The 23,360-nt window shown below is 49.7% G+C and overlaps 1 protein-coding gene across 1 annotated transcript in view; it reads right to left on the bottom strand.

The window, feature by feature from the left end:
* The window catches only part of LOC147732521 (carotenoid-cleaving dioxygenase, mitochondrial-like), a 457,961-nt gene that overhangs the window by 207,750 nt on the left and 226,851 nt on the right, over positions 1-23,360 (bottom strand). Inside the window, exon 5 of the mRNA XM_086957054.1 lies at positions 9,031-9,133. Coding sequence (XP_086813180.1) covers positions 9,031-9,133 — 103 coding nt within the window. The remainder of the gene's footprint in view (positions 1-9,030; positions 9,134-23,360) is intronic.

Below are 23,360 nucleotides of genomic sequence, written 5' to 3'. Positions count from 1 at the left end.
TACCTTCTAGGTTGTAAAGGCATTTTAGTAATTGTCTTCTATCCGGTGAAGCATAAATGTTATCACTATACCGTCCTAAATCGATATAGACATACTTTATACTATTTCTCTCTGATTTCCTGATTTTTTTCCCATTCCAGTAGGCAAGCACGCTTAGCGTGTGGAGGAGGGGGAGTGGAGGGGGGTGCAAACTCTGGTAAATTCATTACATCACAGGCTACATGCGTTCACAACAACACAGCAAGGCTTTGTTGAAGTTCTCTGCAAACAGAAATTTCACTGAACGCCAAATTGGCCTACTATGAAAGGAAATATACAAGTGAATGTTCAACATTGTACATAGGTATTATGGACTACACTTAATTTATAATGTCTTCTATGATTATCAACCCTCTGCATGGCACTTAATCGATACATCCTTTTGCACATTTTCAACAAAATTTTGTTGGAGGTTTTACTTGATATAATAGATGTTTCCATCAGCCATGTCCTGCACCCTCATTCATGTGCGCCGTCTCCATCCTCCCCCATACCCCCCTGCCCGTCGTTCTGTGTATAGTCACACTGTGATTTACATTTCTTTTAAGATATTTATTTAAACTGCTTCGCTGTTCCTTCCTCCGTCTCTGCTTCTCTTGACATTGTTTCCTCCTCTGTGTTTGTCTCCAACTATTTATATTTCTCGTCACCTGTCTTCATCCATTCTCTCATTCTATTTCGTTCTATGTCACTTTATCTGTTTGCTTACTACTGTGCTTCTCTTTCCCTTCCTTTTTTTTTTACCGTTTCACACTTTAAATCCCATTTTCTAGTTCTGTTTCTTGTGCCCCTCCTGTGTCCCCCCTTTCTCATCTGATTCCCTTCTTGTTCACTTATTCCGAGTGCACCCTTTACTGCACCCATCTGTTAAGCACGCCCCTTGCCCCCTCAAACACTCTTGCTTTTGTCTTTCTTCCTTTGTGAAGCAGAAGCCACAGGGGGTAGGGAGACATTGGGGAGGGGACATGCAGAATGGGGGAGGGGGTTAGTTGCAATCAATAATGTTCCTGTGTTTTCTTCCCTCCCATGGGATGCCACACTGATTGACCTCAACAGGCTCTTCCTCACAAGGGACTTAATTAACACCCCCTGCCTGTCTGGCACTAACTGTGCACTATCTTCTCCCAGCACACATCTCCGGTCGTCTGCGTGTACGTCCCCCCATCCCTTCTTGGTCTGCACCCCCCTCAGCTGTGTTCACTGGCATTCCACCACGCCCCAGACACCCCATATCTTCTCAAATTCCTGGGGCATCCCCAGCCTTTGTACACCAGTTTTTCCAGGGCTCGACACCTCTACATTTCCTTCGCGCAGCCGTGCACTCCTGGTCTGTCAGTATTTCCCCATTTCCGCACAATTTATCTTTTGGCCAGTCGGTATCCCAGGTCACACACACACACACACAAACAGAAACACATACACACACAAACCCCCCCCCCACAGACACACACGATGCCCCCACACACACACAACCCCACACACACACAACCCCACACACACACACAACCACACACACACACACAACCACACACACGCACAAACCCACAACTCCACACACACAACCCCACACACACAAAACCACACACACACACAACCCCACACACACAACAACCAGAAACACACAACGCCCTCACTCTATCTATAACCATCACTCTATCTATCTACCTATCGCCCTCACTCTATCTATCTGTCTATCTATTTATTGTCCTCACTCTATCTATCTATCAATCGCCCTCACTCTACCTATCGCCCTCTATCTATCTATCTATGTTATGTTATGTTATGTTATGCGTTTTTATTAGGCGCACAGATGCTCCAGCCAAGGAGCGTCATGGCGCCCGACAAGGCAGCTGCACAACACAACGAAACAATAAATCAGACAAATTTAAACTAAGGGAATAAAAAAGTTTTCACCGCACGGCGAAAGGAGAGCAGATCCCCAAGGGCACGGATCGCCGGGGGAAGGGAGTTCCAGAGAACCGCCGCACGCACTTGAAAGGAGCGACCGCCGGCCCTGCTCCGCTTAAAGCGCAGGACAACAGCCAGTTCTAAATCAGCAGATCTTAAAGCTTGGGCTGGAATGTAATGGGCCAAAAGTGTAGGAAGAATCATAGCTGGGGACCCCTTCAGAATCTTATAGGCGACACAGAGGACCTTAACCTGGATCCGCTGGGCCACCGGGAGCCAGTGCAATGAACGCAGAGTACTAGAGGTGGGGCACGATCTAGGTAATCCTACCACCGATCTTGCTGCGGCATTCTGGATCAGTTGTAGACGCCCAATCTCTGCCTGGTTCAGGCCTACCAATAGGGAGCTCGCATAATCCAGCCTAGAGATGACAGTGGCTTGGATCATGAGTTGCCTAGTGGGGGCATCAAAGAACTTGAGCACTGGACGGAGCCCGCGCAGGATGCCAAAACAACAAGCCGCCGTACGTTTGGTATGACAAGCAAACGTAAGGGAAGGGTCCAGCCAGACCCCGAGGTTTTTAAGCTCGGCAACTGGGATGGGAGTAGGACCCAGATCCCCTGGCCACCATCTCTCTCCCCAAAGTTCCGGTTGTTTGCCAAAGATCATGACCTCGGTCTTACTAGCGTTCAGCTGGAGACAGTTGGACGTCATCCAGCCGGCGACCGCCCGCAGTCCTTGTTGGAACCTGGGGGCATCGACATCGGCATCCCCGCTGATCGTAACCGCTAGCTGGGTGTCATTGGCGTATGACACCATTGTCATACCCCATTGCCTGACAACCTCAGCTAGCGGCCTTACGTATAGATTGAACAACGTAGGACTCAGCGAGGAGTCTTGGGGGACCCCCAGGCCCAGCGGATGGTATTTGGACTGGTAAGGCGGGACGGTCACGCTAAAGGCCCGATTGGCTAAAAAGGACCGGAACCATTGGAGAGCAATGCCGGTGACACCAACCTCCTCTAAGCGACGCAGAAGGATCGGGTGCGATACGGTATCAAAGGCGGCGCTCAGGTCTAATAGCACCAGCGCCGCCGTTTGCCCCGCATCGAGCACGGAGCGAAGATGCTCCACCATATACAGCAGAGCCGTCTCCGTGCTGTGACCAGCCCTGAACCCATTCTGCGTCACATCGAGGACGTCAGCATGAAGTAGATGTTCCGAGAGGACCGCGTTGACATGCGCCTCAGTCACCTTAGCAGGCCACGGTAGGAGTGAAATTGGCCGATAACTCTCGGGCTTGCTACCATCCAAGTTAGGTTTCTTAAGGATAGGACGAACCATGGCTCGTTTCCACTTCAGTGGGACTACGCCGGATGTGAGCGACGTATTGATCAAAGAACATAGCGGTGAGGTGTCATGTACCGCTAGGTCTTTGAACACGGCTGGGCAAAGCGGATCCGCTGGGGACCCCGACTTCACTTGATGAGCTAATTTGTCGAGGCTTTCAGGTGTTAAAGTAGGAAAAGAATGCAGCCCCTCTGATGTTAACGGCTTAAGAGGTGGATTAGCCGAAGGAGTGGCCAACGGAAAAGCCCGATAAATGGCATTGACCTTTTCCAAAAAGAAATCCGCCAATTTTTCACAGTGCTCAACAGAGCTCTGGTGGATCGTAGTTACCTTTTTGGCAGTGAGATCTTTCAACACCTTGAAAATAGCCTTAGATGGGTTAGAGCTAGTCCTAAATTGTGCGGCATAGAAGGCGGCGCGGGTTCTGCACACTGCCCGGTGATACAGTTTCACCGTGGACAAGTACAAAACTTTCTTCACGTTATTATAGGATTTGCGCCAAGCCCGCTCTGCACGCCTACAAGAAACCTTCAGTGCCCGCAGCAATTCATCGTACCAAGGGCTGGATTTACCGGTCCCCGTTTTACAGCATACAATGGGGATGAGGGTGTCAAAAGCCCTGGTTACCCAGTTACAAAACCTATCATAGACCTGATCTGCCGACCCAGTTATGTCAAATGAGTCGGTCGATAGGAGATGGAAAAACTCGTCCAGCTTTAGTTTATTCCAGCGCCGTCGTGGGATAGAACACACCACTGGCTTAGGTTGTATAGCCGGTGTAGGGCAGTGGATCTGTATCAAGTAATGATCAGTCCATGCCAGAGGTGTGTAGCTGGAGATGCAGGCTTCCGTAAGATTGGTGAAAAACGGATCGAGGGTATGGCCCCCTGAATGGGTGGGCTGCGACACCAGCTGAATCAGCTGGAGCGCCTCAAGATCTGCCATGAAACTGGACACCGTGGGGCTGGCTAAGTTGTCAAAGTGCAGATTTAAATCCCCAACGATGGAGAAGTTGGAGCACCCTGCAGCCAGTTCACTAATGGCGTCAGGTAGCGCCGCTCTAAAAGCCACTTCACTCCCTGGGGGCCGATAGATCAGTAGCCCCGACAGGGTGAAATTAGGCGTAATAGCTACCTTAAACATTGCACTTTCGCAACCAGAAATTCTTTGACCCTGCCAGGTACACGAATAACAGGACTTAACAGCAAGGGCTATCCCTCCGCCTCTAGAAGCTCGGTTAAGAGTGAATACTGAATATTCCGGCAGAAAGGCCAAGTTGACAACGGCCGTATCGGCATCCTGCAGCCAGGTCTCAGTCAGGCAAAATAAGTCTGGAGAGTCGTTGCCTAGCAGGTCAGAGATGTCTAGATGATGCTTGACAAGCGACCTAGCGTTTGGATTCCAGATGCTGATAAAAGGCTGTGGACTAACAGCCACAGAGATGTCCTCCCTACATCCCCTACTTAAGGGGGCTGAAAGAGTGAAACAACCGCATCCACACGTGAAAGGGCCGCATAAAGGATCAACCCGAGGCGTGCCACAGATCCCCCTGACCGGTTTATGGCAACAAGACTATCTCTTGTGTAACACAGCATGATGGACAGAAGAACAGCCGAGAGCGGAGTCAGAGCCCAGCCACGTCCAGCGCGTCCTGTCGCGGACGGGCGCAGACGGGCAGGACTCTGGCACGACTCCGGCCACACGAGGGCGCGCCCGCTACGCTAGGGGAGGAGCATTAAGTAGGCGTCCCCTCGCTGGCTCATGCGCAGTCAAGCGCTGACGGAAGGAAGCTACTCTGCCCCTCTCAGAAATGGCGACCCACCCCAGGAACCAAGCCTGCCAAGCGGCGGTGAGGGACACGATTTACTGTGCAGGTAAGGGGGATTTTAAAAACCCAGCAGTCCACTAACCGCTAACACACAAGCAATAAACAGAATACAATTTTAAAAAACGGCAAACACGCCAAGCGCTCCTGCATCAAAGCGCTCCGCTACCTTGTCTGAAAGGAAGAGCCGGGACTCGCCTTAAGTAGGCGTCTCCTCGCTGGCTCATGCGCAGTCAAGCGCTGGCGGAAGGAAGCTACTCTGCCCCTCTCAGAAATGGCGACCCACCCCAGGAACCAAGCCCGCCAAGCGGCGGTGAGGGACACAATTTACTGTGCAGGTAAGGGGGATTTTAAAAACCCAGCAGTCCACTAACCGCTAACACACAAGCAATAAACAGAATACAATTTTAAAAAACGGCAAACACGCCAAGCGCTCCTGCATCAATCTATCTATCTATCTATCTATCTATCTATCTATCTATCTATCTATCTATCGCCCTCACTCTACCTATCGCCCTCTATCTATCTATCTATCTATCTATCTATCTATCTCCCTCACTCTATCCATCTATCTCCCTCACTCTATCTATCTGTCCCCCACACTCTATCTATCTATCTATCTATCTATCGCCCTCACTCTATCTATCGCCCTCACTCTATCTATCGCCCTCACTCTATCTATCGCCCTCACTCTATCTATCGCCCTCACTCTATCTATCGCCCTCACTCTATCTATCGCCCTCACTCTATCTATCGCCCTCACTCTATCTATCGCCCTCACTCTATCTATCGCCCTTACTCTATCTATCTATCGCCCTTACTCTATCTATCTGTCTATCTATCAATCGCCCTCACTCTATCTATCGCCCTCACTCTATCTATCGCTCTCACTCTATCTATCGCCCTTACTCTATCTATCGCCGTCACTCTATCTATCTATCTATCGCCCTTACTCTATCTATCTGTCTATCTATCAATCGCACTCACTCTATCTATCGCCATCACTCTATCTATCTATCTATCTATCTATCTATCTCTGTATCTATCTATCTATCTATCTATCTATCTATCGCCCTCACTCTATTTATCTATCTATCGCCTTCACTCTATCTATCTATCTATCTATCTATCTATCTATCTATGGCCTTCACTCTATCCATCTATCTCCCTCACTCTATCTATCTGTCCCCCACACTCTATCTATCTATCTATCGCCCTCACTCTATCGCCCTCACTCTATCTATCGCCCTTACTCTATCTATCGCCGTCACTCTATCTATCTATCGCCCTCCCTTTATCTATCTAGCGCACTCATTCTATCTATCTATCGCACCACCACAACATCACTATGCGCTACCACAGCATCACTGAACGTCACAGCATCACTCGTCACCACCACATCACTCAGCGCCACCACAGCATCAGTCTGTGCAACCATTCAACAACAACTGGTTCAAATATGTTCTCTCAATGTTTCAAGCTTTATTACAAATGTCACAAAAAGATGTTAACATTTCACTTCTGTTCTTGGATTTTCGTCACAATAAAATACACTGAACATAATCTTCATAAAAGTTATTTACAAAAGTTTCAGCTATTGCCATTATAAATTACAATAACTTTAATTTAAGTATTAATTATTTAAAAAAATTAAAAGCCATTGTTATTTGTAATATCAATACATCTAAGTCACGTAAATACAACACATATTGCATTACAAATGCTATAGGTGTCACATTTGAGAAAGTTATAACTATTGGCATTGTAAATGACAAAGCTGGTAATTTCTCTATTTTCAAAACCAACACATAAAAAAAAATTCATTTACAATACCAATACCTCAAACTTTCCTAATGCGAGACCTATTGCATTGCAAATGCTTGTTTTCTTCTGTCCTGCATAAACACCCCCTTAAAGCGGCTTTGCATACTGCATGCATCGTTGTAAAATGTAAAAATCTGTGCTGTCTCTGATGACTGAAATGGGTTTTCTCCACGCCTGTAAAATACGACATGCCATTGTCTACGAATGCCACTATTGCGTTTATTTATTTTTTGTAAATTGTAATTTGTGTAAATCAATTTAAAAATCCTACCGTACATGGCGATACCCTTGTGAAACAGAAAAACACATCAAATTGTACTCAACCAAAGATCTCAAGAGTACAGGTCACACCCAATTTCCGTTTTATGTCACCTGGTTTAATAAGTCTGGAATAACTTGTTTTGTGTCGTTTTGTTAACCTAAGTAGGTACATACCGATGAATCCTTGCCATGAACTGTACTGCACTGCACAGTGATACCCAACGCAGCCATGAATGCAGTGGGACTTTTATGCTGAAAACAGCATCCATTTCTGTTCTCGGAAGCATAATCACATGTGACACGAAAACAAAGCAGAGCTTTAGCTTGTGGCGCTGTTCAATGACATGGAAACAGGCCAGTAGGTAAACTTACAGGAGCTATACGCTGTGAATAAATAACACTGGTGCCTGCATGGCGAAGCCACAATACAGGGTCGGACTAGCCTATAGGGCAATTCAGGCAGTGCCCCATGGGCTGGTCTGACAGGAGTGTGTGTGGGCCGATTTAAGGATTGTGTGTACGCCTGTTTTATGGTCTCGTGGGCTGGTTTTTATTATACTGTTGATTTACCGAATATTAAAACAAACATTGCCTTCAGCAAGCACACACGCATGCAGTTTCCCATACCTTGCAAAATACATATATAACGAGTCTTTACAAGATCAAATATGCCCCAATTTGGAAACTCAGGCCACTTTTTTTTAGCTATCTAATTCACTAATGTGGGTCACTTTTATTTTGGTGCACAGGCCTATTTTCTGTCCTGGTCCCACACTAACTAAAAAAAGTAAATGCTGTGCTACGAGAATTTCAACAGTGGCAAAAGGAAACGAGTTTCGACAATTACTTTGCGTCTGTGTTTTGGCTATTATATTTTTATTTATACTCCGTTGACTGCCAAGCATGTACATATGCCTTGGTAACGTAGTGCTTCGGTTACATGTGCTGACCTTCTCACTCGTTTCTACTCCTGCTGCTTCACTGCTTATCCTTTTCCTCTTTTCTGACCAGCTGGTTAGATCCCTAAGGCTGACCACCCACCATATTCTTCGAATGCCATCCTCCCAACAGCTGTCAATGTCCACCATCAACAATCAATCTCCATGTCCAACCTGGAGGTCACGACCTCAAATCAAGGAACGGGCAACACAGCTGTCCGTCCTCAAGATGTCGTCTCTGTCTGATTTACTTGGGTACCAGTGGTAGTTATCATGTAAATTGCCCAATGGGGAAAAGATAGGGTAGCAAGTGTTATATATAAAAAATGCTGTTATGATTTTTATAATCATGAGCATCATTTCTACTCACCTACCACTAACAATCCCCCGGCGTTTTTCATGAACTGGTCTCAGACTACTGATTTCTGTTTCACTTCAGGGAGTTGTCACTTTTCTAATAACACGATTCTCTATTTTTGCTTCATTAAAAAGGTTTCTGTTACTACTCCACTGTTTTGTAATGTTCTTCCAAATTTGACAGGGGTAAGATCAGGTCCTTTCTCTGCTGTAAGAGTCTTTCCCCTTTTTGTCATCATTTTCCACTCTGTCTATGTGGTAAACCTCGAGTTCACGTTAAATGAAGCTTGGCAATCGCAAGTAACAATGTACTTGAGAAATCTGTTCAATCAAAGCAGTGAGCAAATTGCTTTAACATTATCCGTGGAAAAAACTACTTATCCATACATTTATTGTGAATGTCCATGATGAATATGCTTTTCTGAGCACAAGAAAACGAAACACTTGGCATTTCGGGTGTGACATAAACCATGTTTTAAATGCTGAAATTAGAGCATAATAGAAAGATATTAACTCATTAAATCCTACCGTGTTTCCCGTACGAGTTTCCCATATTGTACGCTGTCCCATCTGGGTCATAGTGGGGATGTGCTGTTGCTCCATTAACTGCAACAAACTTGCTCCAGTCCACCTGTTTGTAAAGTCAAAAGCACTGATGTTATAATTGTTTATAATTACGATTACCTCAGAAAATTCATCAAAATCCACATTCTTTTTCATTCTTTCATTCATTTCATTTCATTTTTTCATTCTTCTTTTGAATCTAGAGTTACATTTAAATTTATGAAGTTACATTTTATGCTAATTAATTTTTTTAGCAGACCCAAGCAACATTAAGGGGCTAATTATGATGCAGCTCAAAAAGGCTCCGACCATAGGTCGGAGCCTTTACAGCTGCATCGTAATGGGCCGCTTGGTTTCCTTTTCGACCGCCTCATTACGATGGAGGCGGTTGGAAAGGAAACCGACTGGTAATTCGGTCTGGTTTCCAACGTGCTCGGAGAGCCCGTCCGCCAGTCAGAAGCCGGGTTGTAATCTCAAGGGCAGGCCATTCCGCCCTTGAGATTACAATGTCGGTTTCCGGCATGATCTCCCTGCCGGCCTGTACGACATGGGAACCATGTCGGAAAGCGTCTTTGGGGGCCCCCAGCAGGGCCCCCTTGGATGTACAGCCTCCAGTTGGAGGCATCCTGTTTATCCCTCCACCTTGTGGCAGGCACCTTGCGCTGTCTGTCACGGGGTGCAGGGATGAACCGCACCTCCCATTTCACTATGGGAGCATGCATTACGGCCGGTTTACGGCCGTACTGCATGCTACCATAGTGAAATATAATCAATCAATCAATCAATCAGTGAATTTGTAAAGCGCACTACATACCTGCTAGGGTCTCAAGGCACTGAAGGGAGGGGGTGCTGCTACTGCTCGAAGAGCCAGGTCTTGAGGAGCCTTCTGAAGATGAGCAGGTCTTGGGTCTGCCGCACGTGGGTAGGGAGGGTGTTCCAGGTCTTGGCAGTGAGGAAGGAGAAGGTTCTGCTGCTGGAGGTTGTTCGTTGGATGCGCGGGACGGCGGCAAGTGCGAGGCTGGCGGAGTGGAGCTGGCGGTCGGGGGTGTAGAAGTTGAGTCTGTTGTTCAGGTAGGCTGGTCCGGTGCTGTGGAGTGCTTTGTGTGCGTGGGTGAGCAGCTTGAAGGTGATCCTCTTGTTGACAGGGAGCCAGTGCAGGTCTCTGAGGTGGGAGGTGATGTGGCTGTTTCGAGGGGTGTTGAGGATCAGGCGGGCGGAGGCGTTCTGGATGCGTTGCAGTCGTCGTAAGTGTCTTGCCGGGATTCCTGCGTAGAGCGCGTTGCCGTAGTCCAGCCTGCTGCTGACGAGGTCTTGGGTCATTGTTCTTCTGGTTTCGGTCGGGATCCGCTTGTAGATCCTGCGAAGCATGCGGAGGGTGTTGTAGCAGGAGGAGGAGATGGCGTTGACCTGCTTCGACATGGAGAGGGAGGAGTCGAGGATGAATCCAAGATTGCGTTCGTGGTCTGTGGGTGTTGGTGCTGTTCCCAGTGTGGTCGGCCACCAGGAGTCGTCCCAGGCTGAGGGGGTGGGGCCGAGGAGGAGGACTTCCGTCTTGCCTGAGTTCAGTTTCCGGAGGCTGCTCCTCATCCACTCGGCGACGGCCTTCATTCCCTCATGGAGGTTGATTTTGGCGGTGTGTGGGTCCTTGGCGAGGAAGAAGATGAGCTGGGTGTAGTCAGCGTAGGAGATGATGTTGAGGTCGTGCTGACGGGCCACTTGTGCGAGGGGGGCCATGTAGACGTTGAACAGGGTCGGCTGAGGGATGAGCCCTGGGGTACGCCGCAGATGATGTCAGTGGCTTCGGATCGGAAGGGTGGGAGGCGGACTCTCTGGGTTCTGCCGGAGAGGAAGGACGTGGTCCAGTCCAGGGCCTTCTTCTGGATTCCGGCTTCTTGGAGGCGTGTTCTTAGTGTGCGGTGGCAGACCGTGTTGAAGGCGGCTGATAGGTCTAGGAGGATGAGGGCTGAAGTTTCGCCGTTGTCTAGTTGGCGCCGGATGTCATCTGTGGCGGCGATGAGGGCTGTCTCGGTGCTGTGGTTTCGTCTGAATCTGGACAGGGAAAGGTCTAGGATGTTGTTGTCCTCGCGGTGGTGGGTCAGCTGTATGTTGGCGATTTTCTCGATAACCTTCGCCGGGAAGGGGAGCAGGGAGATGGGCCGGAAGTTCTTGAGGTCCTTGGGCTTCTTGAGGAGGGCGTTCATTTCGGCGTGCTTCCAGCTTTCCGGGAATGTCGCTGTGACGAAGGAGATATTGATGACCTTCCACAGCTGGGGTGCAATGGTTGCGTCTGCTTTGTTGAAAACGTGGTGTGGGCAGGGGGTCTGACGGAGATCCTGAGTGGATGGAGTTCATGACTTTGCATGTCTCGTCGTCGTTGACGTAGGACCAGGAGGTCAGCTGGTTGGTGCAGGTGGCGTTCGGGGTGGGGTCTGTTGTGGCCGGGGCGGACGGCGTGTTGAAGCTGTCGTGGATGTCAGTGATCTTGCGATGGAAGAAGGTGGCCAGTGAGTCGCATAGATCTTGCGAGGGTGGGATGTCGTTGGTGTTGGCGCTGGGGTTGGAGAGTTCTTTCACTATGTTAAAAAGCTCTTTGCTGTCGTGTGCGTTGTTGTCCAGGCAGGTTTTGAAGGAAGATCTGTTGGCTGTTCTGATGAGGTGGTGATGTCTGCAGATGGCGTCCTTGTGGGCTGCGTGGCTGTTAGCTGAGTGGTTGTGGAGCCATTTCTTCTCCAGATTCCGGCAAGTACATTTGGAGGTCTTAAATTCTTCGGTGAACCAGGTGGCTTTCTTGCTGGAGTGGTTGATGGAGGGTTTCTTGAGCGGGCGAGGGTGTTGGCGCAGTCGTCGATCCACTGTCTGAAGTTACGGGCGTCGGCGTCTGGGGCAGTGGGTTCGGTGGGTGAAGGTCAGCTGGTCTTCGGTGACTTTGCTCCAGCAGCGGCGAGGCATCTGTTGGGTGCGGTGTTGCGTGGTTGGTTTCTTGAAGGTGAAGTGGACTCAGCGGTGGTTGGACCAGTGGAGCTCGGTGGTGTGGTTGAAGGCGACGTGGGTGCTTGTGGAGAAGACGGGGTCTAGCATGTGGCCAGCGGCGTGGGTGGGTTCGGTGACGAGTTGTCGGAGGCCGAGGTTGGCGAGGTAGCCGATCATGGAGGCGGAGTTGGCGTCGTTGTTGTTCTCGAGGTGAAAGTTCAGGTCCCCGAGGAGGATGTAGTCCGTGGAGGTGAGTGAATTGGTGCTGGCGAGGTCGGCGATGGAGTCGCTGAAAGAGGCCCGGGGGGTCTGTAGACAAGTGTTCCTCTGAGGGTGGTGTTGGGGTCGGTGTGGATCTGGAAGTGAAGGTGTTCGGCGGAGTTGAGGGAGTCGTCTGCGAGGGTGTGGACCTGGAGGATGGACTTGTGGAAGACGGCTATTCCTCCTCCAATTCCGTTGGTACGGTCTCTGCGGGAGATCTTGTAGCCGTCCGGGATGGCTATGGCGATGTCCGGTGCCGAGGAGTCGTTCCACCAGGTCTCGGTCAGGAAGGCCACGACTGAGGCGGAGGTGTCGAGCAGGTCTCAGAGGCTCGACCGCGTGTTTGCGTGCGGAGCGGGTGTTGAGGAGGATGCAGCGAAGGTGGTTGGGTCCGGTCTTTGGAGGTTTGGTGGTTTTGTCGCAGGTGAAGTTGCAGGTGTGCCAGGAGAAAGGTCCGTGGGTGCGTTTCGGGGCGGCTTGGAAGCAGTGGTGGTCTCGGCCTGTGTTGAGAGCATGGAGGGTGTTGCTGTAGTATTGAAGTTTGGCGTTGTGGAGTACGCGGGGTGCAGGGATTCTGGCGTCCGCGCCTGGACCGCGCCCAGCGCCAGACCCCCTGCCCCTCGCGCTGCCCAGCCCCCCCGCATTACCTACGATGCCGCCACCCTCCTAGCCCTTAACTCCGGTCGCGCCCCAAACTGCGTCCAAGCCGCTCCCGGACACACCCATGGACCTTTCTCCTGCTACTCCTGCAAATTTATCGGCACCGACAACATCTCCGCAACGACCACAACACAGACTCCTGAACCCAACCACCTACAGTGCATCCTTCTCAACACTCGATCGGTCCACAGACACGCCATTGACCTATGGAATCTACTAGACACCATCTCTCCGGACGTCGCCTTCCTAACAGAAACTTGGATGAACGCTTCCTCCGCCCCAGACATCACCATTGCCATCCCTGAAGATTATAAGATCATTCGTAAGGACCGCACCGACCACACAGGAGGAGGAATCGCTATCGTCCATAAGAAATCAATCCGCATCTCAACCAGCTCTGACGCCAATCTCACCAACTCCGAACACCTTCACTTCCAGATCCACACCGACCCCAAGACCACACTCAGAGGCACCCTCCTCTACAGACCACCAGGACCCCTCGCAAAATTCAGTGAAGACATCACGGACTTCATCACTCCTCTCGCGCTCCCCTCCAAAGACTACATCCTTCTGGGAGACCTCAACTTTCACCTTGAAAAGATCAACGACCGCAACACCACCACCCTCTTGGACAATGTCGCCAACCTCGGACTTAAACAACTGGTCACGTCCCCCACCCACATCGCAGGTCACACACTCGACCCCATCTTCACCTCCAGCAATCATGTCTCCTTCAGCCACACTACGGATCTCCTCTGGACTGACCACAGCTGCGTTCACTTCACCTACAACAAGCCGAAACCCACCAACCACCTCCAACCGACTCTGCAAAGAAACTGGAACAAAATCACCACGGACCAGATCTCCGCATCGCTCCTTCTAAACACCCCAGCCCACTCTTCTAACGCAAACGAAGCCGCCGCCAACCTCACCCTATGGTTATCCAACACCGCCGACACCTTAGCACCACTGAAGAAACGTCAAAACAAACCTGCCAGCAAAAAGGCCTCATGGTTCAACGATGATCTTAAGAAGTCCAAGAAACTCTGCCGCTCCCTCGAAAAGGCCTGGAAAAAAGATCCAACCACTAGCACCAAGGACGCCTTCAAAAACGCCACCCGCACTCACCACCAACTAATCCGAAAGGCCAAGAAAACAGCATTCAAGGATAGACTTGACAACAACGCCCACAACAGCAAGGAACTTTTCAACATCGTCAAGGAATTTTCCAATCCCTCGGCCAACTCCAACGACATCACCCCCTCTCAAGCCCTCTGCGACTCCCTAGCCTCATTCTTCCACAACAAGATTGCAGACATCCACAACAGCTTCGACAACCAACCCGGAAACCAACCCACCCTACCATTTGCTCAACATTCTCCCCCCGTGAACACCCTTAACGACTGGAACCCAATTTCCACTGAGGACACAATCCGCCTGATGAATTCCATCCACTCAGGATCCCCCACAGACCCATGTCCTCACCACATCTTCAACAAAGCAGACTCCGTCATAGCACCGCACCTCCGAGACGTCATCAACAGCTCCCTCAAATCCGCCACCTTCCCGGAAGGCTGGAAACACGCTGAACTCACCGACCTCCTGAAGAAACCCACAGCGGACCCCACCGAACTCAAAAATTACCGCCCCATCTCGCTCCTTCCATTCCCGGCCAAAGTCATTGAGAAAGCTGTCAACAACCAGCTCGCCGCCTTCCTCGAAGCCAACAAATCCCTCGACTCCTCACAATCTGGCTTCCGAGCAAAACACAGCACTGAGACCGCCCTCATCGCAGCAACAGACGACATTCGAACTCTACTGGACAATGGAGACACAGTCGCCCTCATCCTCCTCGACCTCTCTGCAGCATTTGACACAGTCTGCCACAGCACCCTTTTACAACGCCTCAATAACATCGGAATCCAAGGAAAAGCACTTGAATGGATCACCTCGTTCCTCACCGGAAGAACTCAGAAAGTCCGCCTCCCACCATTCAAGTCCGAGGCCACTGAAGTCATCTGCGGCGTACCACAAGGATCCTCACTCAGCCCCACCCTCTTCAACGTATACATGAGCCCCCTCGCGGCCATCGCCCGCCAACACAACCTCAACATCATCTCTTACGCGGATGACACTCAACTAATCCTTTCTCTCACCAATGACCCCAGCACCGCCAAAACTAACCTACACGAAGGAATGAAAGAAGTTGCCGAATGGATGAAACAAAGCCGTCTGAAACTGAACTCAGACAAAACAGAAGTCCTCATCTTAGGTACATCCCCCTCTGCATGGGACGACTCCTGGTGGCCGGAAGCCCTCGGAAAAGCACCCATCCCGACAGACCACGCACGGAACTTAGGCGTCATCCTGGATTCTTCCCTCTCAATGAATAGACAAGTCAGCGCCGTATCCTCTTCCTGCTTCAACATTCTTCGCATGCTTAGAAAAACATTTCGCTGGATCCCCACCGAAACAAGGAAAACAGTCACCCATGCTCTGGTCACGAGCCGACTGGACTACGGAAACACCCTCTACGCAGGCACTACCGCTAAACTCCAGAAGAAACTCCAACGAATCCAAAACGCCTCAGCCAGGATCATATTAGACATCCCACGCAACGAACACATCTCTGGTCACCTTAAAGACCTCCACTGGCTACCCGTCAATAAGAGGATCACTTTCCGACTGCTAACCCACGCACACAAATCACTCTACGACATCGGACCAGAATGCCTCAACTCCCGACTGTCCTTCTACACCCCCTCCTGCCAACTACGTTCTTCCAGCTAAGCCCTCGCCACTGTACCTCGCATCAACAAGACCACCATGGGAGGCAGATCCTTCTCATACCTGGCAGCTAAAACATGGAACTCACTCCCCGCTTACCTTCGCCTTACCCAGAACCACCTAGCATTCAGAAAGCAACTTAAAACGTGGATATTTGACAAGTAATCCTCCTCCCCTTTCTAAGACTTTGGGACCCTCTGGGTATGTAGTGCGCTATATAAATTCTCTGACTTGACTTGACTTGGCGCGGACGGGCTAGCCTTTGGCGCGGCAGCGGCGCGGACGGGCAGCGGCCGCCATTTAAGGCGGGGAGGGAGGGAGGAGCAGCTGGGAGGCGGGAGCGAGGTGGCGAGGGGGCGTGGCCGCAGGGGTCCACAGTTGGAAAAGTAGCAGGATACAGAAGGAAAATAGGGGGGAGGGAGGGAGCGAGCTAGAAAACGAAGTCAGAAATGTAATAAAAATACAATATTGCACAGAGACAAGAGAATTAAGCACAAAAATCACAACAGTAAGCACCGCAAACAGGCCAAAGCGAAAGGGAGTAATGGCAGAAAGGTCGAACCAGGTCACAGCAGGAGCGAACACACGTTCGGGGGGGCAGCGGTAGCGGGCTGACGTGCTGGTGGAGCTGGAGCTGTACGGCAGTGGGGGAGCGACCTGGCCTGCAAGCAGGGTCAGAATGCAACCGAACAGTGTTCGGTCGCATCCTAATGAGCCAGTTGAGACTGCCGACCAGGTGTTGGTTGGTCCCATGACCTAGTCGGTATGGCGGACGTGATTCCGCCCGACATCGTAATGACCCCCTTTGCCTGAAAATAAGTTCCATGTAGCTAATTTATAAAAGGGTTGCAAATTAATAGATGCTAAATACTTGATGCAATTCTAGAGACAACAGACCATAATACAGTCGTTCTGGGTTAAAAAATCAGTTCCATAAACAAATTCAATGATCAGAGTTTTAAATTTTATTACTACAATTCGAACAAAAATTTGAATTTGATGGAATGATTTTAAAAACCAAAGATCAAGAGAGCAAAAAAACAATGAACTGAAACAAACAATGAGGAAAAATACAATAATGTGCAGAAAAGCAGGTGTTAAAAACTGACAACAAAAACATATGCACATATTCAAGCAAGCAAACAGTGACCAACATTAATATAACACTGTTAGGTCACTACTTATTAAAAGCAAAACACCACTGCAACCAAAACAAAAATACTACAAAGCATAGTGTAACAGGTGAAAGTGTATGTCGACGACGTTTCGATCCCGTAAAAATATGGGGTCATCATCGGGACTGTAACTTTGGGATAGTGATCCAATCATTTTGCTTTTACTGTTGAAATCAATCAGGTAGCTTCAACCTGTTTTTATATAATCTGGTTTCTTCATAAAATCCTTATAGTCCCACCTTCTCCCATCAAACTTTAATGTAAGCCCTTATATCTTCCGGTCTTGTCTGCAGAAATCCGCTATATTTAATAATGTATATGTGCTTTATTATTAACTTTGTATTTACTTCGCCTTCTTCCTTTCCTCTAACTGAACAGCTTCTTCCTCTCCCTCATTTCTATTTGATGTAGGCTCCTCCATTATTTGTTTGAGGTGCTAGCCCAACAGTGGCGCAGTGTCTTTTGAAACCTGCAGTCTCACTGAACATCTCTTCTCTAACTGTATTCTATGTAACAGTTATTTGACAGCTGGTTGAAGATGTCAACGCCCGTCCGTACTTTTTTGCTTCTGCAAGATTGGGCTTCTACCATGGCAACCAATCAGAACCCCTGACTGCTGACCTTCCGTAACTGGGGCACTGATTAGCATTATGTCATGTGCATTTCAGCTGTGAGCCACCCTGCGCTCACGTAAAAAAAAAAGGCCACCATTTTAGTTTCATCGTACCTTTGTGGTCTTGATTGATCACCATTAGCTGTGCTTGTTTTAAAACCTCTTTTGACGGCTATAATTGTAATTTTCTTTTTTTATAAAACTGCTTTTATTTATGAACAGTACAGTACACCTGTCATGACTGCAAGTACTTCATCCAACCTTGTCTGCAATTTCAGATTGCCAATCCTTGGACAATCTTAAGAGCTTGTGTGTTTTTTCCATTATTCAGCAATATGCTAATATCCCAAATCCTGTATTACAAAATGTGGAGACCAAAGTATACACATGGTGTTACTGGTCTGCATTATATACCAATTATAATAGCAATTAATGTTAACTTATTTATAGCTGTCAGAAAAAAAGATTTTCACTCAATCTTATTGGTACAGAAGCACCATTATTTTTCAACCAATTGCCACTACTTAATCCCCCCTTATGGGATGATGGACAACATTGTGATGTATTTGTTGAAGATTTAGAAATATTAAATAGGCATTTAAAGGATAAATCACCTGTTATTATGGAGCATTACAAATTGTATTCTTGCCACTACGTTAATGAGCCTATAGAAATCTATATAGCAGTTTTGCGTGTTTTGGCCGCAAATTGTGAGTTTGGTTTTATTCCTGAGCAGTACAATAGAGATCAGATAATACTACATTTGTTTCTATTAAAAGATTCAGGGGGCATTATTTAGACATAAGAAGTAAAAACTAAAATCAATACGTTAATTACACTTAAAGAGTCTGCATTAAAGCAAGGTGTCCCGGGGGGGCGTGGCTAGCGGCCAAGCATGGCGGCAGCGTGAAGTGGGAGCTCCTCACGGCATAACGGCCTTCTGTAAAATCCGGTAACTTAATCCGTCGCAAAGCCTGCTCGAAGCGGCGGCACCTACTCAGGAACCGAAGCTGCACCTCCTGATCTAACCCTGGTGAAAATCGGTTGTCGAGAACTGCACTTTTCAACTAGTGCGCGGTGTGGCCTACAACGAGAAGGAGACCCCGGCCTGGATTATCCGTCCACCCTGACGGAAGTGCGACCCTCCTGGGCTGAACACAGTGGCGGCGACCGGCCCCCCATGGGACGGACGGCATTAAACGTCTGCTGGTGAAGGACTTTGTGGGGCCGTCCAGAACAGTGATTGCGAGCGGCTGCGTAAGCCGTAAACATTCCAGAGAACCAAGGCGGTGGAAGAACTGAGAACTCTTCCACAAGAAGGGCGGCCCCTTGGGACCTTGTTGGGCGCCATTTTGGAGTCAAAGTTTACCCGCCTCGGACGCCCAAGACCAAGAGTGAACACCTACTGGATACGAAGCGGCACAGCGAAACTACCGTCGAGGCTGCCCTTGATACAGTCGTCGGCCTACGGGCCCCACACAACGGTCGGATCCTGATCAGTACCCTGGGGCGGCACTGTCGCGGCGACGGTGTACACAGGAGACTTGTGCCAGACGCAGCTACCACCTAGTTGGCGCCAGGGTTCCCGAGGCAGCAACATCTTGGGAACACACGGGCCCGCACCATGGCGGGCAAAGGGACCAGAAGCTCGTCGACACAGGCGAAATTGGACAAGTTTGCTTATAGCCAACAGGGACACTCGCAAGTTGGCGGCCGGCACTCCTCGGGTGCAGTACCGGACGTGGAGGGCACCAAAAAAGTGACACTGGAGGACATTATGAAAACCCTTTCGGAGGTACAAACAACGGTGGGCTCCATTTCCTCTGAGGTCACTCTGCTGAGGGCGGACTTTCAGAAAATCACCGAGAGGGTTTCTCAAGTTGAAGTGGTTACTAAATCACTTATTCAGGACACTTCAGACCTACAAGTGGCAATGGAGCGTATGGAAAAAGTCACAAAAATGTTACGGGACAAGCTGGACGACCAAGAAGGGCGTTCCCGCAGGAACAACATACGCATTCTTGGCCTACCGGAAACAGAAGGGAAAGGAGCCATGGACCTCTATGTCGAGGACCTCATAAAAAATAAACTGCAGCCTAAAGGTCTGTCCCATTTTTTCTCAGTTGAGAGAGCTCACCGGGTCCCGGGTGGGACGCCCAAGCCAGGTGCGACACCGCGGCCTATATTGGCTAGATTGTTTAACTTCAGGGACAGGGACGCCATTTTGCAGGCTGCAAGAGTTTCTCCACCGGTCAAGATCCAAAACTCTACTCTGGCTTTCTTTCCGGATTATACGGCGGAGGTTGCAAGGCGCCGAAAGTCCTTCACGGAGGTAAAGAAAGCACTGCGGGACAAGGGCTTGCAATATTCCATGTTGTTCCCCGCCAAATTGCGTATTGTGGCCGATGGAAAAGTGTGGTTCTTTGATACGCCAGAAGTGGTCCGAGACTTGCTCGACGGATGGAGACAGGCAGGGCAGCAACAGCGCCCGCACAGAGAATGGCCGACTCATCGCAACGACAAGCAGGCGGACGACCAGAGTGCTCGACCTTCACACCAAGCGGAGGCTTCCGGATTGGACTCTGATCTGGAAAGGGACCCTCTTGACTCTGGACAGCTGGCTTCGATCTAGAGGTGAACTTTACAGGTGACAATTTATGTGCAAGACAAGGCCCTGGAGTTGGTTAAGCTGAGTAGGGTGGGCATTAGCCGGTGCCTACAGGAGACTCGCCAACCCCACGAGCAAGTAACATAGTTGGGAATGGGGAAAGGCACTCTGCCAAGTTGGGGAAGCGGGCGGGGAACGGTCCGTGGAGCAGGGGAGCAGGGAGGGGGGTTGGAGGGGTTGTTTCATTGTTAAAGTTGTTGTATTTTGTCATCATGTCTACTCTATGGTACACCACACTGCTGCAAGCCACGCAATTATGGTACACTATCACACGGTGCCACATCTGGATTGATGGCGGCTACCGGTCGCCCGTATCAATGATTATGCGACCCGATGGCTCAACAGGTACAAGCAGCGTCCAATGAGGGCGCGCCAGCGATAACTGATGTGCCTCCCTTACGTGTGTTGACCTGGAATGTTCGGGGTTTGGGAGATAAAATTAAAAGAGGTCTAGTCTTGCAGGCGGTCAAACGTCAGAGACCTGACCTGGTGCTACTCCAGGAGACACACCTTGCAGGGTCCACATGTAAAGCACTCAACAGGCGGGGATATGTTATGGCGGTGCATTCGGAATTTACATCGGGCTCCAGGGGCACTGGGATACTCATGAAAAAAACATCATCCTTTCTTGTAGGGGGACACAAACTAGACGACCAGGGTCGCTTCGCGGCGTTGCATGGACAGTGGGAGGGTCAGCCTATGAATGTGGTCTCGGTGTACATTCCCCCGGCGCTTCACTCAGCAGCGCTGCGTGCACTTTATTAAATTTCTCCTAGACCTCCCGGAGGGGGATACAATAATTGGGGGAGACTTTAACGCCGTAATGGACCCGGCACTGGACACCTTACCCGTGCGTACTCGCCCGGGTGGTTCTGCCACACTTCCCGACTTTGTAGAGGCGATGGGCCTTACTGATGTATGGCGACATTTGAACCCAACGACCTCACATTTCACATACTACTCTGCAGTACATAAGAGCCTTTCACGAATAGATTATTTTTTATTCCTAGGGGTGGGTTTAGGATTAGTGGACAAAATGGAAATTCTGCCGAGGGGTATCTCTGACCACTCTCCGATTTCCTATCGCTTACCACCAAGGGAAAGAGGAGTGCAAGAACCGATCCACTGTATCCCAATTATTTAAAAATTCCTAAGATACGGAAAAAGCTTAAGCGGGCAACTGTGCAATACTTTACCGAAAATGAGGGGACCGTCTCTTCGCCCTCTATCCTTTGGGAGGCCTATAAAACCGTCCTGAGGGGGGAAGCGATAGCAGCAATTACGGGTCATAAACGGGATTCTAGACGAGAGCTCACAGAACTGGAACTCACACTCCACAACGCAAATATTACTCACATGTCGAACCCCACGCCGGAAACGACACACTTGCTGCAGCTCCGCCAACAGCAATACCTTGATCACCTCAAAACGACCGTCCAAACTCAACAGGCAAATACGCTTCATAGGGTGTATGATGTAGGGGACAAGGCCGGGAAAATGCTAGCATGGCTGGACAAGAGAGGAGGTAGCAACAGAGGCATACAGAGGCTGTACACACACGATGGTCAACTACAGACACACCCTGAACAAATCGTACATACTCTGGCGGAACACTTCCAAGACATATACACCCCAGACCGTGACGTCACTGCACAGACAGCGATGATTTCCCTGGAGAATATCGTCATCCCTGCACTCACACAAGAGACACAACAAGACTTAGATACTGATCTTTCAGAAGAAGAAATTCAATTGGCGATCCAAAACTTGCAGTCTGGTAAAGCGCTGGGCCCCAATGGCCTGCCTGTGGAATGGTATAAGGCAGTAGCCCCCGTGCTAGGTAAACCATTGCTGAACATGTACAATGACAGCCTTGATAGGGCGACTCTGCCGCTTGACCAACGCACTGCCACCATAGTGGCTATTCCTAAACCGGGTAAGCCGCCGACTGCGTGCACCTCCTACCGCCCCATTTCCCTGCTTAATGTGGAGGCGAAAATCCTAGCTAAGATCCTGGCCAGCCGTCTTACACAACATCTTCACACACTGATTCACCCTGACCAATCGGGCTTTATGCCCCACAGAAGCACGGCAATGAATTTGAGGAGGGTTCATGGGGTGGTGGCGCGCGCGCACCTCCTCAATGAGCAAGCAGTGATCCTTTCCCTCGATGCCACTATGGCTTTCGACTTAGTGGAATGGGAATACCTATTCGCAGTGCTTACTCATATGGGCTTCGGACCAAAATTTAGGGCGTGGATACGCCTGCTGTACACACCGCCAGTGGCACAGGTGGTCACAAATGGACACATTTCAGCGTCATTCCCACTGAGACGGGGGACGAGACAGGGATGCCCATTGTCTCCTTTGCTCTTCGCCCTGGTACTCGAACCATTAGCAATCCTGATCAGAACTACACCGCTGTTTCGAGGGATCACGTGGAAGGAGGGGTGGGAAGATAAGATCTCCCTGTATGCAGATGACATGCTCATTTACATGGTTGACCCTGAGAGTGGGATTCCTGCCTTACTACAGCTTTGTAACACACACGGGGCGGCGTCAGGTTACACTTTAAACTGGTCAAAGTCTGTGGTATATGTACTCCGGGGCCCAGAGCCATTGTTACGGGAGGACTGCCCCCTGGCCATAACGACGTCCTCCTTTAAATATTTGGGTATTCACATCACGAGAAACGCCGCCGACTTCTATGTTGCAAATTTAAAACCTCCTCTAGAACGTCTGAAAACTGATGTCAAACACTGGGCGACTCTGCCCCTGACCCTGCTGGGTAGGGCGGCTTTATACAAAATGATGGCGCTTCCCAGGTTTTTATATGTTTTGGAGAATACCCCTCATTTGGTTGCACCACACTATTTTAAACAGATTGCGGTGCTGGTCTCCAGCTTACTTTGGAACAATGGCCCAGCGCGTATCGCCCATGATAAGCTCGTGAGGAGTTGGTACGGAGGAGGGATCGCATTACCCAACGTCCAACTGTATTACTGGGCGGCCCAACTTAAGATCATTAATCACTGGGTACATGCCCCACGTGACGATCCGGCTTATAAGGCTGATTGGTCACAGCTTGGGACAGACGGCATGCTCTCAGTCCTGTATAATAAAGCCCAAGTCAGGCAACTGATCGGCCCGACGCAACACA

Source organism: Lissotriton vulgaris, chromosome 2_1 (assembly GCF_964263255.1).
Source record: "Lissotriton vulgaris chromosome 2_1, aLisVul1.2, whole genome shotgun sequence".
NCBI lineage: Eukaryota > Metazoa > Chordata > Amphibia > Caudata > Salamandridae > Lissotriton > Lissotriton vulgaris.
Note: the sequence above shows the minus strand (reverse complement) of the source record. Positions and strands in the feature narration are given on the sequence as shown.